We start from the raw sequence: 15,536 nt of genomic DNA, 5'->3' as shown, positions 1-15,536 counted from the left end.
TCGGCCTGGTGCATCACTGTGATGGGCCTGCTTTGGTGGTCTTTAGACCTCCTAGGTCCCTCTTTAATGTTCGAGCCACCCCATGCGAAGGTGTCAATTCTTAGGCTGCTAACCTCCCTGGCTAGGAAGTCAGCAAGATCCAGCAGTGACTGTTCTGGGCCATTCGGGTCACGGTAGTTTCGTTGCCGCCGAAAGCGTTCTTGGCGGAATGGGGGGAGCTTCTCCAATATGCGCTCCACGTTGGAGTTGCCGTACAACTCGTACATCCCCCGCTCTCGTTGGGACCCGAGCATCCCTACTAGGGACTGTACCTTGACGGATAGGTCGTCCAGGGCTCGGTTGTCTCTAGCCGGGGGAAGACGTTCGATCTCACGTATCTCCTGAATGACATAGTCCCATGTTCGTCCGTAACGTGCGTCGAGGGCCGCCAGGGCATCAGAGTAGGGAGTCCGTGAATTGGAGTATGCCAGCGCAATGTTGTGAGCTCTAGTTACCTTGAGATGCTTAAGGAGAATGGCGTACTTGTATGACTCGTCTTGTACTCCTGACATGATTGTCTCTAGGCACATAATGCAGCTCGGTGTACTGCGCTCTTCTCTTGTGAAGTCTGGGAATGTGGGTGTCCCAATGTAGGGTGCCATGGATGGCTGTGACACTGACGCACGTGGGGGGAGAGGCATCCGTGGCGAGTCTCCCTGTACGTTGGGTCGTTGGTTCGTGCTGGGCGGGAACCAGGGGGTGGGTTCCCAGGCACTATTCCTTGGTGCCGTCTGGTGCTCGAACTCCCCACTGGGGCGTGTTGGGGGTTCATAACGCAGCGTGTCGGGACTGAGACCGGGGCTGCGCTGAGCCTCCTGGTCTGAGATTGGGTAGTGTGGGTGGGCTTTCTGTCCTCCCTCGTCCTCCGTCAGGCTTTGTAGTCGCTCGGCTAGCTGCTCTGCGACGTAAGCAGGTTCTTCCCGTAGGCGGGGTCCCGTGTAGCTTTGTCGGGGAGGGGAGGGTGCCCTCGACCCTTGTCGTGATGATCTCCGAGAGCTCCGGGTGGAGGAGTGGGGAGTCCCATTCTGGAGCGCTTGCGTCATCATTTGTGCTTGTAGACGGTCTCGCTCCACCTCGCGCTGCGCATTGGCGCGGTCTCGCTCCATGGTTTCTTTAGCCTGGAGGCGTCTCTCTTCCAGTCTGAGATGTTCGCGCTCACTCTCTCATTGCGCCGTGGCGTCAGCCTGGAGGTGTCTCTCTTCCAGTCTGAGATGTTCGCGCTCACTCTCTCGTTGCGCCGTGGCGTCAGCCTGGAGGCGCCTCTCTTCCAGTCTGAGATGTTCGCTTTCGCTCTCTCGTTGCGCCTGGAGGCGTCTCTCTTCCACTCTGAGGTGTTCGCTTTCGCTCTCTCGTTGCGCCTGGAGGCGTCTCTCTTCCACTCTGGAATGTTCACGCTCACTTTCTCGTTGCGCCTGGAGGCGATCTCTTTCCGCTGAAGCGGTTATCGTGGCGATCAGGACTTGCGCTAGCCTCTGGTCGGCCTCGCTTGGGGATGACGCTGATGATGGTGATTTGGAGTTGGCAGGGCTTGGCGGTGACCTGGTCTCCTCACGCGCTCCGAGGTCCATCTCGGAGGCGCTGTACTTTGTCTTCTCCCGTGCTCCGAGGTCCATCTCGGGGGCGCGGTGCTCTTTACTCTGGTGCGCTCCGAGGTCCATCTCGGGGGCGCATTCTTTACCTTCTTGCGCTCCGAGGTCCATCTCGGGGGCGCGGCGTTCTATGGGTATAGTCAAGTCATGCCCCACTTGTCCCCCCCATAAGCTAAGTCAGTTTCACTTAAACTAGCTTGGGTCTCTACTTCTGGGGTTGACAGGTTGATAAGGTTGGGCATACTTGAGCTACTAATGTTATCCTTGCTTAACGTCCTTGTAGATAAGCTAGGGGGTAACTCTACAGCGTAGCTCTCCAAGTGGGGAGGGGGCTGACGCTGGCGCCTAGGGCGCTCTAATGGGGGAGAGCCGATTGGAGAGTGTCTGCCGCTGGCCATATTATCACTAATATTATTATTACTGATACCCTCCGGCTCGAAGGACCAATTGTAGCTAAGGGGCTACACAACCCTGACTGTATTTAGATTGTTTAGATTAAACCACTACTAAAGAATATTAATTTAGCCAGACAGTACAGTTACTCCAAATGGCGGACACTCCATTAACTGCGCGGGGACAGGGATACAAGTTGAACAAGCATCAGTTTAATGTTAATAGTAAACATACATATTATTTAACACAGCTCTCCTTTAATACTTTAATATCAGTGTCACAATGTCCGCGGTAACGGTAGTTCCTATGCTACGGGTACCCGAACCGGTGGAGCTCTGAATGGAGTGGATTGAGACGAAGCACGCAGAACAGGGAAAGCAAGATGGTGGCTGGAAACGGTGGTTCTCTCTAGAGCTCCGGCTCCAGAGAAACTGTAGACTGTTGGGATAATCCTGTCGTCGCTGGGAGAATGGGTCTCGTACGGACCGGTCCTTGTATTCCTAGCGCCCGATGGCAGGATTAATAGCTATTAGTCCAAACGCCCGTTGGCATGGTTGATAGCTAGTTAGCCCTTGGTGCTAGGCTAACCCGCATGAAGTCTTTGATGAATAGTTATGTCCAGAACGTTGCTGAGTTCAACTATAAGTCTCTCCACGTTACTTCGCTTACACAAGTCACTATACTGTGCCAATAATGGCTTGACAATATTATAGTTGTATCTAATTAGCCGTACGGCTCTCTATAACGATACACTGCTCTCGGTCTGTGTACAACTGCACCAGACGTCTTCTCTCTCGCTCTCTATCTTAGTTCCCTGTTGGACTCCGCCAGTTCACCTGTACAGATCAATGCGCTCGCTCCCTTGAACGGGCATGCCTGAACATGTTCTGAAAACATGTCTAGGGGGCGCGCGCCCTGGTGCCTACGGCGTTAAGAATGGGACATACAATAAGCGAATGATGAATACTGGTAGGTAAACAGATGACGTAGAGATATATATCTTATATATATAAACAATATATAAGTTATACAAAATAATAAACGCAGACTTTCAGTGTTAATCTGGACCTTCAGAACAATTGTTATGTGTATCGTTATTATCATTGTTATGTGTATCATTATTAACATTGTTATGTGTATCTGTATTATCATTGTTATGTGTATCTTTATTATCATTGTTATGTGTATCTTTATTTTCACCAAAGGGGATTTATTCATGTTTAAAATGTTAGACGAAATGTTCAAGCAAATAAATAAACTAATTCAAATCTATTTCTTATCTAATTTAATACCACCATTTAGATTCAGATATATCATTGCCAGGTCTATAGATTAATAAATTAATACAAACTTACACTATATCGTTATATTTATATATAATAGTTTTGTGACTTAGAAATGTCTCTCTCTTTGTATTTAGAATCAGGACCATGAAAGGCCTGTCGGGGCAGGGCTCACACCCACACCTCCTTAACAGGAATGAATGAATGACCTTTATTTATATAGCACCCTTCACAGCACGAATGCACAGGGTGCTTTACACTACAGCTTAATATAAAAAACACAATAAAACAAAATCAGAAATAAATGACAACAACAGACAGCAGTTAAAAACAGTGAAACCAGATAGAAAAAGTAGAATAAAAGAATTTGGATAAAATCATGAGTCACTAATTAAAACAAAACTATAGGAACAGGGAGGACAAGAAAAAAGTGCCTATGTATGACCAAAGGCCTGTCTGAACAAATGTGTTTTTAGTTGTTTTTTAAAAGAGTTTTCAGAGGGGGCAGTTCGCAGGTCCAGGGGGAGAGCGTTCCAGAGCCTTGGTGCTGTCACGTCGAAGGCTCGATCACCCCTTGTTTTCAGCCTGGACCTGGGGACCACCAGGAGGTGCTGATCGGCAGATCTGAGTGAGCGGGTGTTGGTGTAGGGATGGATGAGTTCAGTGATGTAGATAGGGGCCTGACCGTGAAGTGCTCTGAAAGTGAAAGTGAGGACTTTGAAGTGAATTTTATTGTACCGGGAGCCAGTGCAGGGATACCAGAATGGGAGTGATGTGACATGATTTTTTTGACCTTGTGAGTAGCCTGGCTGCAGCATTTTGGACCATTTGTAGTTTGTCTGTGGATCATTTGGTGAGACAGGTGAAAAGTGAGTTGCAGTAGTCAAGGGAAGGGGGTGGCCTTTGCCATTTCATAGATATCCTGCCCCACTTTCAGGGGAGATGATTATAAAGTTACATAATGTATCTGCACATTTATGATTCAATTGAGCCCCCTTTGGACCCTATCTCAGTTAGTCAGCCACAGAATGATCAATTAATGATCAACTGATCCACACGGTCACGTCCTAAACATTCTTGTCCATATTGATAATCAACTTGTGAAAGCACAATGACAATGTGGCTAAAAGCTTACAATTGTACAATGTGATTTAAAGGTATAATCTGTAATGCTGTCAGTGACCTCTATATGCAAAAGAGCCCCGTTTGGTATTCCACTTTGTTTACTTTTTTGTTTTGGTCTGACATGTGGGTTGTAGTTTAGTAATGTATTATACTAAACTATTATACTATTATTATACTATTATACTAAACTACCCCCCCCCCCCCCCCCCCGACTGTATACACACTGAAATACAATCCACACATCAGACAAAAACAAAAACTATAAACAAAACACAGTACCATGTTGTCATATTTTGCCTACAGGTCGCTGTTTGACGACATTACAGATTGTACCTTTAAGCAGCTGCGGTCATGAGGTTAGAGTAGTGACAGCCGTGATGATTCAAGGATTGGAATGAATGCCACAAAGACACTGTGGGCTGCTGAAAGAAGCCTCAATGTTCAAGCTAATATATTCATCAACTATACTGACCTATGACCTGCACAAAGGAAATGTCATGTTCGCCCATAGAACATCTATGAATATTTTTATACCTCACAGAAAAATGTAAACAGTGGAGTAAAACAAATGAGGCTAGAATTTCTTTGATTGTTTTTATTCGCATCAACTTGGCTTGAAGAAATACATTCAAAACTGTTTTCAACAATAACAATGCCTTCATTGAAGGTAAGACTGCTGTCACTCCCAGAATGGTAAACCAGCACATTTTGTTTTGATAAGATTCCTTATCAAAGAAAAAATAGCATAAAACCGTTCATCTGTCAAAAATGACGATAATTCAGATCATACTCAAGTGAGTATTTTTTTATCAATCAGATATTGAATATCAATATAATTTTTGTTAACTGAAATAGAAATGTGAATCAAATGAGCAAATATCACCTCAAAGATAGAGGAAAATGTCATCGACAATGTAAATATTCCCATAGGGAACTATTGGTAACATTTGATTTTACAAAGTATGTAATGAATCAGAATAATCAGATTATTTTTGTATGTTGTCTGCAAAAATCACAGTAACAAATAATGTAGCCTTTACAAAAGGCAATGAATACAAATAAAAGCATTCAGATAATGAACATAACCGTTGTCTTGAAAGCAAGACAAGATGACCCATAACCATAACAAGATGGCAAAGTAGCTGTTTTCATATAAGTTGTATAAGATTTGTTAATTTATGGGTTAAGAAGTTGTACAACCTTGTCTCTCCTGAAATACAAGTCTGTGCTGCAGGTCTCTACCAGGGCCTCCAGGGGGCGCTGTTGACTGGCCTCTTCTCTTTGGTGATGCTGGGCTGGACCGAGGAGCTCAGCAGAAGCAGATCACTGTCCCTCGTATTCTTATCAGAGGATGAATGCAGGTTCTGAACGTGGTTCAACAGTCTTCTGTGGGACTGTGTCTTCATCTCATCCTTGGACAGGAAGTGCACCGTCTCTTGGACACACCTGGAGTAACCTTGATTGACAGCTGTTGAGCAGGAGGAGGAGCTCACTGTGTGGTACTGATGCTGTCTTCTCATCAAGCAAACTGTCATCTCCAGGATGTCAGCTTTCTCCAGCTTGGAGTCAGGCTGTTGGTTGAGGAACTCTGGACCCAGAAGAGACTTGAGCTGCTCAATGCTGCTGTTGATTCGCTCTCTGCGCAACTTCTCCACAAGTGGTTTTCTCAACTGTAGAAAGAAGAGAAGTCATTAATACACTTATTCTGGAGAAAAACATGAGCATGTACATTAAAGACCAATCACTGTGTTTAAAACTCCATGAACTTCAATTTACCTTGTTGGTCAGAGTCAGGTGTTCCTTAGAGTAAGTCATTGCTGCAGTGATTGTAGGAGCCATGGCTGGTCTCTGTGCAGTAGAGGTCCCTGTGTAGAGTGAATCTGGTCTCTACTGGCTTCTTCACTCCTATTTATAGTCCCCAATCTACATATGAATGTGTGGGTCTTGGTTTGGTTGGAGTTTCTCACACTCTGTAGCCAATGGGAGAGCTTGGTAAGACAATGAGGAATGCGACATGCTCAATGCTCTTATTGCTGGGGGACAATGGTTAGGTCTCAGGGGAACAGGTGGAGGGCTGGGGGTGATGGAGAGAGACTCACAGAGCTCTGTGTGAATCTGGGAAAGTGGTGACCCTGTAAAGAGACCAAGTCTGCCGCCTGATGTTGGGATCAATGACACAGACAGAGCACACGCTCATCAATCCATCACACACGTCGGAGACTGACATTGATTACCTAAATAAAGTGTCACTTGTTACTTTTTTATTTTCATAAACAACCAAGAAGTGTGTTTCTAATGTCTGTCTGTTGTACCATGTCAATCTAATCATGAATCTACCCTACTATTATAATTATAATTATAATTATATTTATAATTATAATAATTATTATTATTATCATTATCATCATTACAATCCAAACAATTTCCATTTAATTCCTCAGTGATTCTCAGTGAACGATTCTGTAACTTGATATATGAACAAGACAAATTTCATGGAATGGATGAAACCTAATATTTGGATATTAAATAGGGTAACATTTGTTTTCTCTGAGCGTGACATTACCCAAAACCCAACAAATATTAACAAACCAAACTAGCAACAACAAACACTTATTTTTTTTATCCTGCTCCTGTTGTCACTGGCTCTAATGCTGTTTTGGACAGAGACGGTGGAGGTGTTTTTGATTGATATTTGATGTCACATTGTTTTTATGACTTGTTGAAATGAAGGGGAGGACTTTGAATAAACCCTCTGGGCTTCCTTCCTCCTGCAGAATGAACAACTTTTTTACTGTGATCATTTGATCATAATTGTGCAAAAAACTATCAAACTATCGTCAGATATCATGAAGAAGACAGCTTAGCGTTTTCAGAACATTCATAATGATGTTATCACAATAGCGTTGGCAATTGGAATCTATAAGTATGGAATTCCAAGATAGAATTCTGATCAAATGTATAAATAAAAAAATGACACACACCTGAAAGGGTTAAATAAAGCGAAAAGGAGTTATTTTAGAGAGTAGTATTCCTTCTCATTTAAAACATACTATGGCAGCACCCTATAAAGAGTGGTGTGTTTATCTAAACATAAACAACCTGGAATGTGGGAGGACAATTCCAAGCGAGGGGGGGGGGGGGGGGCGTAGCATTTTAATTTTCATTCATCTTTGCTGTGTCTATGTCTTTGGTATGTTTATGTCCTTGGTGTGTCTATGTAGTGGCTTAATATGCCCTTTCACAAAAGCCTCATAATGACATGTAATGTTATTCTTGATGTTTGGAATTTCTCATTCACAGCCAGTGAGACTCAACTCCCAGACAGTCCAATTCCATAGTTAGCGTGATGTGCAACCAGACACACTTCTTTTGTTCTGAATGGAAGCAGTGAATGAGCAGAGTGTGGGAAGCAAGGGACAGCCCACTCGCAGGGCCCCTGTGGGACAATAGATACAGACCTCCAGACGTAAAGGTCAGGGAGGAGAGAGAACCATTTCACTATTACATTTCTTACTCAAATTAAATTCAACCCTTTTTTTTTTACATTTAAATATATATATATTTTTTCTTTTGTTATCAATTAAAGGAAGGCCTATTGATTTTTTGGATATCTACCTTTTGCCTGCATGTGTATTTTCTCTTAGGGCAGTGATTGTTGTTTGTAACTCAAATATATTTTCAAATCTATGTCAGAGTATATGGAGCACTTAGTTCACATTAGTTCCCAGCTTACATTTCAAGTAAAAAATATGTATGTTTATTACGCTTAATTAAGGAATGTCTAAACAACACACTTTACCCTCAGGGGATGGTCGGGAGCTGCTTGTGTGTGGATGAATTAGCATTTAAACAGGCACACGCCTATTGTTTACTGGAAGCTCTGTCAATGGGCAGAGTGTGGGAAAGCTCTGGAGAGCAGAGTCACAGTTCAGTGGCATTAGCATCATCAACCCCACCACCAGCACCTGACTATTCTCAAAGGGGAATCAGCAACACTTTGGGACAAAAATCCCCTCTCTCTCTCTCTCTCTCTCTCTCTCTCTCTCTCTCTCTCTCTCTCTCTCTCTCTCTCTCTCTCTCTCTCTCTCTCTCTCTCTCTCTCTCTCTCTCTCTCTCTCTCTCTCTCTCTCTCTTTAATTTGGTGATTAATTGTCAGACACATATTTAACACGCTGTTAAATACCTGGTCTGTTGTGTACCTCATTCTGTAAACAAGCAGCTAGAGTGAAACATTCTACTGGCTGCTTAAAGAGTGAGTACAATTTGAGTAAAAACCTCCTCACCAAGAAGCCTGCCAGCCGCTCCACACCCAGACCATGGCTGACAGATTCAATTAAATTCAAACCTTTATTTATCTCCAAAGGACAATTGAGGTTACCCTCATTTTCAATGTCATCGAGACATATTAGATATAGAAAACTCTATCATAGCACCTTTCACACATGGAACGGTCCAGAGTGCCCCACAGCAATTAGTATAAAATGAACATAGGCATAAAATCAGCACACAGTTGGCAGCCACACCAAAGGAGCCACAACTCCAAACACCCAAGCAGACAGACACAACAGAAGTTAAATGAGAAGACACGCAGTACCGGGACGGTCCGAGATGACACCGGGACCCCTGGGACACCCCGAAACACAGCAGAAACCGCAGCAAGCCCCCCATGCAAGGAACCCCCAAAACGCAAACCGAGGGAGCCCAAATGATGAAAAGCAACCAAATTCCACCAAAGCACACGCAACTCCAGGAAAAGTCCGGGAAAGGCCCAGCCGAAGCCATAGGGTCCAACCAAACCTCCCCCCAACCCACCGACACCCCAGGGATCCCCTGCATGAAGAACCCACCACAACCCCCACAGCACCCCAAAGCGTCCCAAATGTCCCAGTGCCATCCCAGACCCAGACCATCCACAATGCCACACGCCCCCCCATCCAACCAGCACCATGTCCATCCACCTGAACATCCAGAATCGTCGCAGAATTTTGCCTCAATTTACTGGCAAGGTTGTTGTCTATATGATATATATTAGTGCTGTCAGGCGATTAAAAAAATGTATCTAATTAATTACAGGATTTGTAATTAATTAATCTAATTAATCGCATTTTAATCGCATAACCTAACATAACATAATTTTATGCCTGATATTCTATATTCTATAATCATATTTCAAATTGCATGTGTCCGGATGGCAGAATTCAGTACTGTATCTACAAAACCTTCTGTTTAATCATCTTCCATCTATTAATTTGCTTAGGTTTTTCAGGTCTGGTCAATTTGAGCATAGTGTTATTCACAGTCAAAGATACAATTTCTTTTTATTGATATTCTCATTTGGTTCATTACAATTTACTCAAGCCTAGTAACAGACACAGTATTTCTGACACTGGGAATACATTCCCTGAGATCCATATATGTCCCTAGAATCAGATACCAAGAACATGCAAATGGACCATATAAAAAAAAGTCTGTAATGTGTATTCTACGTTCTTATGGAATGAATGAGATAAAAAAAAGTTATTTATAAAAAAAAGAAAAGAAAAAAATTGTAATTAATTTTGAGTTCATTTTCATAACGCGATAATTTGCTGTGTAATTAATTAATCTAATTAACGCGATAAACTGACAGCCCTAATATATATATATGATAAACAAAAATGTATCATTATATATTATATCATATTATATTCAGTTACCCTTTCTATGTCAGACCCATTTCTAGTCGATATAAGCAAGCTGTTGTGATCAATATTTCTGGCCCGAGAGAATACCATTGAATTTAGTTTTGCTTGCATTTAGTACAAGCTTAAAGGCCAACTTGCAGGTTGTATTTTTGTTCAATAAACAATGTGAACTAGGCCAACGGTGACTTTCATGAAGAAGGGAAAAAAATTATTGAAATTGACCCAGTTTTAGCGTTTTTATCAAACATTTTGTCTGCCCAACACAATCACCACGCACGTGGATATTTTAATCAATGGTTCATAACGTGCGCGTGTGATCGAAATTATGTCGTCACGGCAGGTACAGGCACCAGGGGGCTGAGAGTCACACACAGCTAGTGGCAGGCAGAGAGCCTTGCTACTACTAGCCGAGTGATCTGTTTCACCTAACAACACTATTGCTCCGTGATCATAGCCATCCATCTCTAAAGCGAACCACTATTTGTAAAAGCCACAACCACGTTACCATATGTAATAATGTAAATCATTGTGTCGTTGTACATATTGTGTATACACCGTTAGAAGCTAACGATAGCTTAGCTTGGTAGCTATTGTTGTGCTAACAACATACCCCGACACCCAGCTTGTTAGCCAGCATGAATGCCCGATTTAAAATGGTTCTCTCCTCCTTGTATACCCCTGTCCTCACAAGTATTCTGCCAGGGAACTTATGGACATGACAATAGTAGTAGTTATAAGGTGTTTGATCATTGTGTCGTTGTACATATTGTGTATACACCGTTAGAAGCTAACGATAGCTTAGCTTGGTAGCTATTGTTGTGCTAACAACATACCCCGACACTTAGCTTGTTAGCCAGCATGAATGCCCGATTTAAAATGGTTCTCAGTCTCCTCCTTGTATACCCTTGTCCTCACAAGTATTCTGCCAGGGAACTTATGGACATGACAATAGTAGTAGTTATATCATTGTGTCGTTGTACATATTGTGTATACACCGTTAGAAGCTAACGATAGCTATGAGCTAACTAACACTACAAGCTCAAACACCCTACAACCACCACTATTGTCGCGTCCACAAGCTCCCCCGGCAGAACACCCGCGAGGACAAAGGCACACAAAGAGGAGAGAACCACCCCAAATCGGGCACTCATGCCGGCCAACAAGCCAGACGCCGCAGCACGTTGTTAGCACAATAGCAGTGGCGTCGCATGGGTAAAATAACAGGGGAAGCCAAAAAAAATTATTAAAAAAAAATTATTAAATATTTTTATTAATTTTTTTTTTTTTTTTTTTTTAAGTCAAGCAGTCACCATGTACACTACAGTATGGCTCGGCTGCCAGTCAAACTTTCTTAACAGATTGCAGAATGGGTACAATACAGTACGGCTCAATACACACAATTGTATAAGGGGATGCAGACCAGAGAAAGACGTTTGTCTTGTTTACATCAGGGTCCCCCATTTTCAATTCATAGTGACATTTATGACATACAAGACATCATGACATCAAATATACAGTACTGTTACCCATAGATCCTGACAGAGTATATACATATGATGGGGAGGGGACTGTACATTAGGAGGGGGTGGGTGGGTGGGAGAGAAATATACATACGGCCGGGAGAGAATATGACTGTCTATTAGACAAACGTGACAAGACAAACGTATTTCTCTGGTCTGCATCCCCTTAACAATTGTGTGTATTGAGCCGTACTGTATTGTACCCATTCTGCAATCTGTTAAATAAAGTTTTCATTCATTCATTCATTCATTCATTCATTCACGTGTCTGTTGCGCGGCGCGCCCAGCCATCAGAGCGCTCCTACTGTAAAATGCGGAAGCAGCCATTTCAGCCTCAGTTTTACTCGTTTATAAAAATGATTTAAAATGTTTATTAGCAACGCCAAGCTTTCAAACCCCGCCGCATCTGTGTGTGAAACCCTAATGGAACGCTGGGTACCTTTGACATTTATATCCGATATATTTTGGACCCACCGCTAGCTTTTAAGCAGTGCTTGATGGTGCACATTAACCTGGCTACTACGGAGGAATAAGTGACTGCGTATTCCAGCCCCTGGCTTGCATTGCAGTCATGAAAGGGTCTACAAGCTTGCCTGATAACGTTAGTTAGTCAGTCAGGCTGCTCAGTGCTTACCTGGTCAATAATGTGGTCCTCCTCTTGCCAGATAGATTTGTTAAATCATAATATCCACAGTGGTGTGCTCTGCTGGTCCTCAGTAAATGTCCCGCCGGCGAAAATAAGTTGCTATTAAAGTGCTAAATGTTAGATACACTAATAGAGGATTCGAACGTGCCCGCTCTGTTAATAACATTTTCAATCAATCCCGCGAGGGGATGATGTTCAGACATGTTTGTAGTAGACTACTAGACTGAGTGACGCCAGACAGTTTTATACTACTAATGGGATGTCACGTTAGGTAGTCAGGTGGAAACGTGAACTTCTGACCTGCCCCGCCTCCAGGGGGGAAAATATGCTGAGTGTTTTCCTCCCAGCTCCGTTTTAAACTTTTAGGGTGTGGCAGTCAGCTCGAATCTGATTGGCTAGGATCGGATTTGGACTCTATAATGCTGGAAGCCTGGAGAAAGAGACCTACCCACTGCCTCTCTCCTATACTAGCTGCAGTGAGCACAGTGAGTCTGACAGTGTGTTAGAGGGAGTGAGAAGGAGAAGAGGGAGACATTAAAAAAAAATATATATATATATAACACAGATGAAAAAGAATGTAAACTATATTAAAAAAAATTATATATTTTTTCTTTTTTTCATATTTCATATTTGATATGAATTTATAGGGAGGCATGGCTTCCGTTGGCTTCCATAAGGATTCGCCACTGCACAATAGTGGGCCACCATTTATCAACATGCAGCGACGTGTAGCTTGCATGATGCGTGTGCAGTGCTTTGCCACACAGGTCTGAGAAGAGGACCTGTACATGATTTTACTCGTTCCCCAAACTCCTCTACATGCCCCGATCTAAAATGGTTCACGACAGTAGCCATAATGCTAACGTTAGCGCGGTAACGTTAGCCAGTAGTACTATGACCCGGACGGGCATAAGGCATACGTTTCCTGACATGACGTCACGGCCCTACTAGCGTCTGATAAGCTTTTTAATTTGCTTGTGCATGTTATTCGTGCGTGGACCTTTTTAACCATTTCTGAGTGGCATTTCCGGCATCAAATGGGGAAAAAAAATTATGAAATTATATACCAATGATGTAAACTACCCATAATTGATCAGTAGGGTTTAACCTGCAAGTTGGCCTTTAAGGCATATAAGCTCATCTTGCAGAGCATTAAATGAATGTAGATTGTCAGTAGCTAATTGTACAGAATCTGCGGTACAGTATAGATAATTGTGTCATCCGCATATAAATGAGCTTGATAGCCCTTCAAAGACAAAATAATATAAATAGTAAATAAAACGTGGCCTAAGGAACACCTTTTGTAATGGGTAACAATTCTGACTGGGTTTTGCTCACTTTCACACATAGGTTTTTGCCTGATAAATAGCCCCGGAACCAACCGCAAACAATCTCATATACTACAGTCTATTCAACAGAAGAGAATGATCAACCGTATCAAAAGCTTTCTATTCAAAAGACAAATCTATAAATAGGGCAGCACAATGTTTATTTTTGTCCAATGCAGAAACTATATAATTTATAACTAAAGTGGTAGCTGAGATTGTACTGTGGTTGGCTCTGAAACCAGATTGACGGGGGCTTAGAACAGAGTGGTTAGAGATGTTTTGAGTTGGTCACTAGTGATTCCAGGATTTTAGCTAAGCAGGACAACTTGGAAATTGGACAATAATTGTTCAGGTCAGTTCTGGCTCCACCTTTATGCAAAGGAGAGACATGGGCCGTTTTCCAAATGGAACTGTGCCTGATATAGAGAGATAAAAAATATATGCTATTTGCTCTGTGATTACTGGAGCAGCGAGCAGCCGAATTGTCCTCCCCAGTCAACTTTCTGGTATCAATAGACATCAACATATTAAAAACTGCATTAGGAGTAATAGGCTCAGAGAGAAATGTAGTGGCAGGCAGGCCCCTGACACTGTTCCGTCCACCTGGAAAGACTCTATTATTATTCCTGTTCCTAAGAAAGCTAGCTGCAAGGAAAATAATGACTCAGGCGCACCAGACAGTACTGTCACTAAAGATCCATTCAAAACTCCAGTCCTTTTGAAGTGCATTGAGCACAGACCACCGGGCTCAGGGTGAGAAACCTAGAGCAACTCGTTGATTGATTGATTGATTGAAAACTTTATTAACAGATTGCAGAATGGGTACAATACAGTATACAGTACAGCTCAATATTAACAACTGCTAAGAGGATGCAGACCAGAAAAATACTTTCGTCTTGTTTACAAGGGTCCTCCATTTTCAATTCATCAAGACAAAATTATGACATACAAGACGAAGACATACAAATATACGGTACTGTGTAAGAAGAAGAGATCATAAAAGAATATACTGTGGAAGTCAATAAATGAGATGAGCAGGGGAAGGGGAAGAACGGGGGGGGGGGGGCATCGGGGGATTTTGACATTTACCGGGGCGAGTTTCTAATTGCAGCCACCCATAGGTGCTCTTTGAGAGTGGTTTTGAAGGAGGGTAGGGATTCACATTCCTTTACGGCTGTGGGTAGGGCGTTCCACATTATTGTGGCATAATTGCGAAACACTCTCTCACATGGACTACTAGCCAACAGACAGAAAACACACATTTGTTACATCTGGACATGCAATTATTAACTCAATAGAACTTTTCTGTTACGTTTAACAAACATCTATGTGCATAGTGTAGCGACCCTGGGATTTGGGTGATTGGTCAGCCGAGCTGTCACTCTGCACCTGGGGCTGGCAGGCGACGCTATTGGTCGCGCAAGCCCAGGGTTGGTAGAGGGGAGGGGGCAGGGGCTGACCTGAGGAAAGGTATAAGAGGGTGTGGCACCTAGGGTGCGCTCTCTTGGTGTATGGGAAGTTATGGGGATGAGTCTTACACTTGCAGGCAGAGGTGATGCACCCAGACTTGTATGCTGAAACTGATGGTAAGCGTTGAATAAACTAAAGAGTGAGAAATAACAACAGCCTCTGTGAGTCATCCTTTTCCGAATACATTACAATAGTATATAGAGTGCATAGAGTTTATTTAGAAAATAACATCAACAACTGGCCTTAATTCGCTTAATGAATCAATTATTAAAAAATGTAGGCATTTTGAAGCAATGCATGTTTCAATTTCTTTTTTAATATCTTTTACAAATGTCAAATAAATTGTGAATGTAAATAGGACTAAACTGTAGGTTATCAAGTTCAGATTTCCTTCACTGCCATGGCTTAGGCCTACATACAGTAGGCTATATAAATAATTAATAAGTAACAACACTACTG

The 15,536-nt window shown here is 42.8% G+C and overlaps 1 protein-coding gene across 1 annotated transcript; it reads right to left on the bottom strand.

Moving 5' to 3' along the window:
• Window positions 1-5,667: 5,667 nt before the first annotated feature.
• Window positions 5,668-6,297, bottom strand: LOC311230964 (transcription factor HES-5-like; the record flags this gene model as incomplete). The annotated part of the gene is made up of 2 exons (XM_084317420.1): window positions 6,206-6,297; window positions 5,668-6,099 (listed from the first exon to the last, which is right to left on the bottom strand). Exons 1-2 carry the CDS (start codon window positions 6,266-6,268, stop codon window positions 5,668-5,670), a joined length of 495 nt encoding a protein of 164 aa, XP_084173546.1. The 5' UTR covers window positions 6,269-6,297.
• Between the last annotated feature and the right edge of the window lie 9,239 nt (window positions 6,298-15,536).

The sequence above is a fragment of the Notolepis coatsorum genome (genome assembly GCF_963971535.1).
Source record: "Notolepis coatsorum genome assembly, chromosome: 6".
Classification (NCBI taxonomy): domain Eukaryota; kingdom Metazoa; phylum Chordata; class Actinopteri; order Aulopiformes; family Paralepididae; genus Notolepis; species Notolepis coatsorum.
Note: the sequence above shows the minus strand (reverse complement) of the source record. Positions and strands in the feature narration are given on the sequence as shown.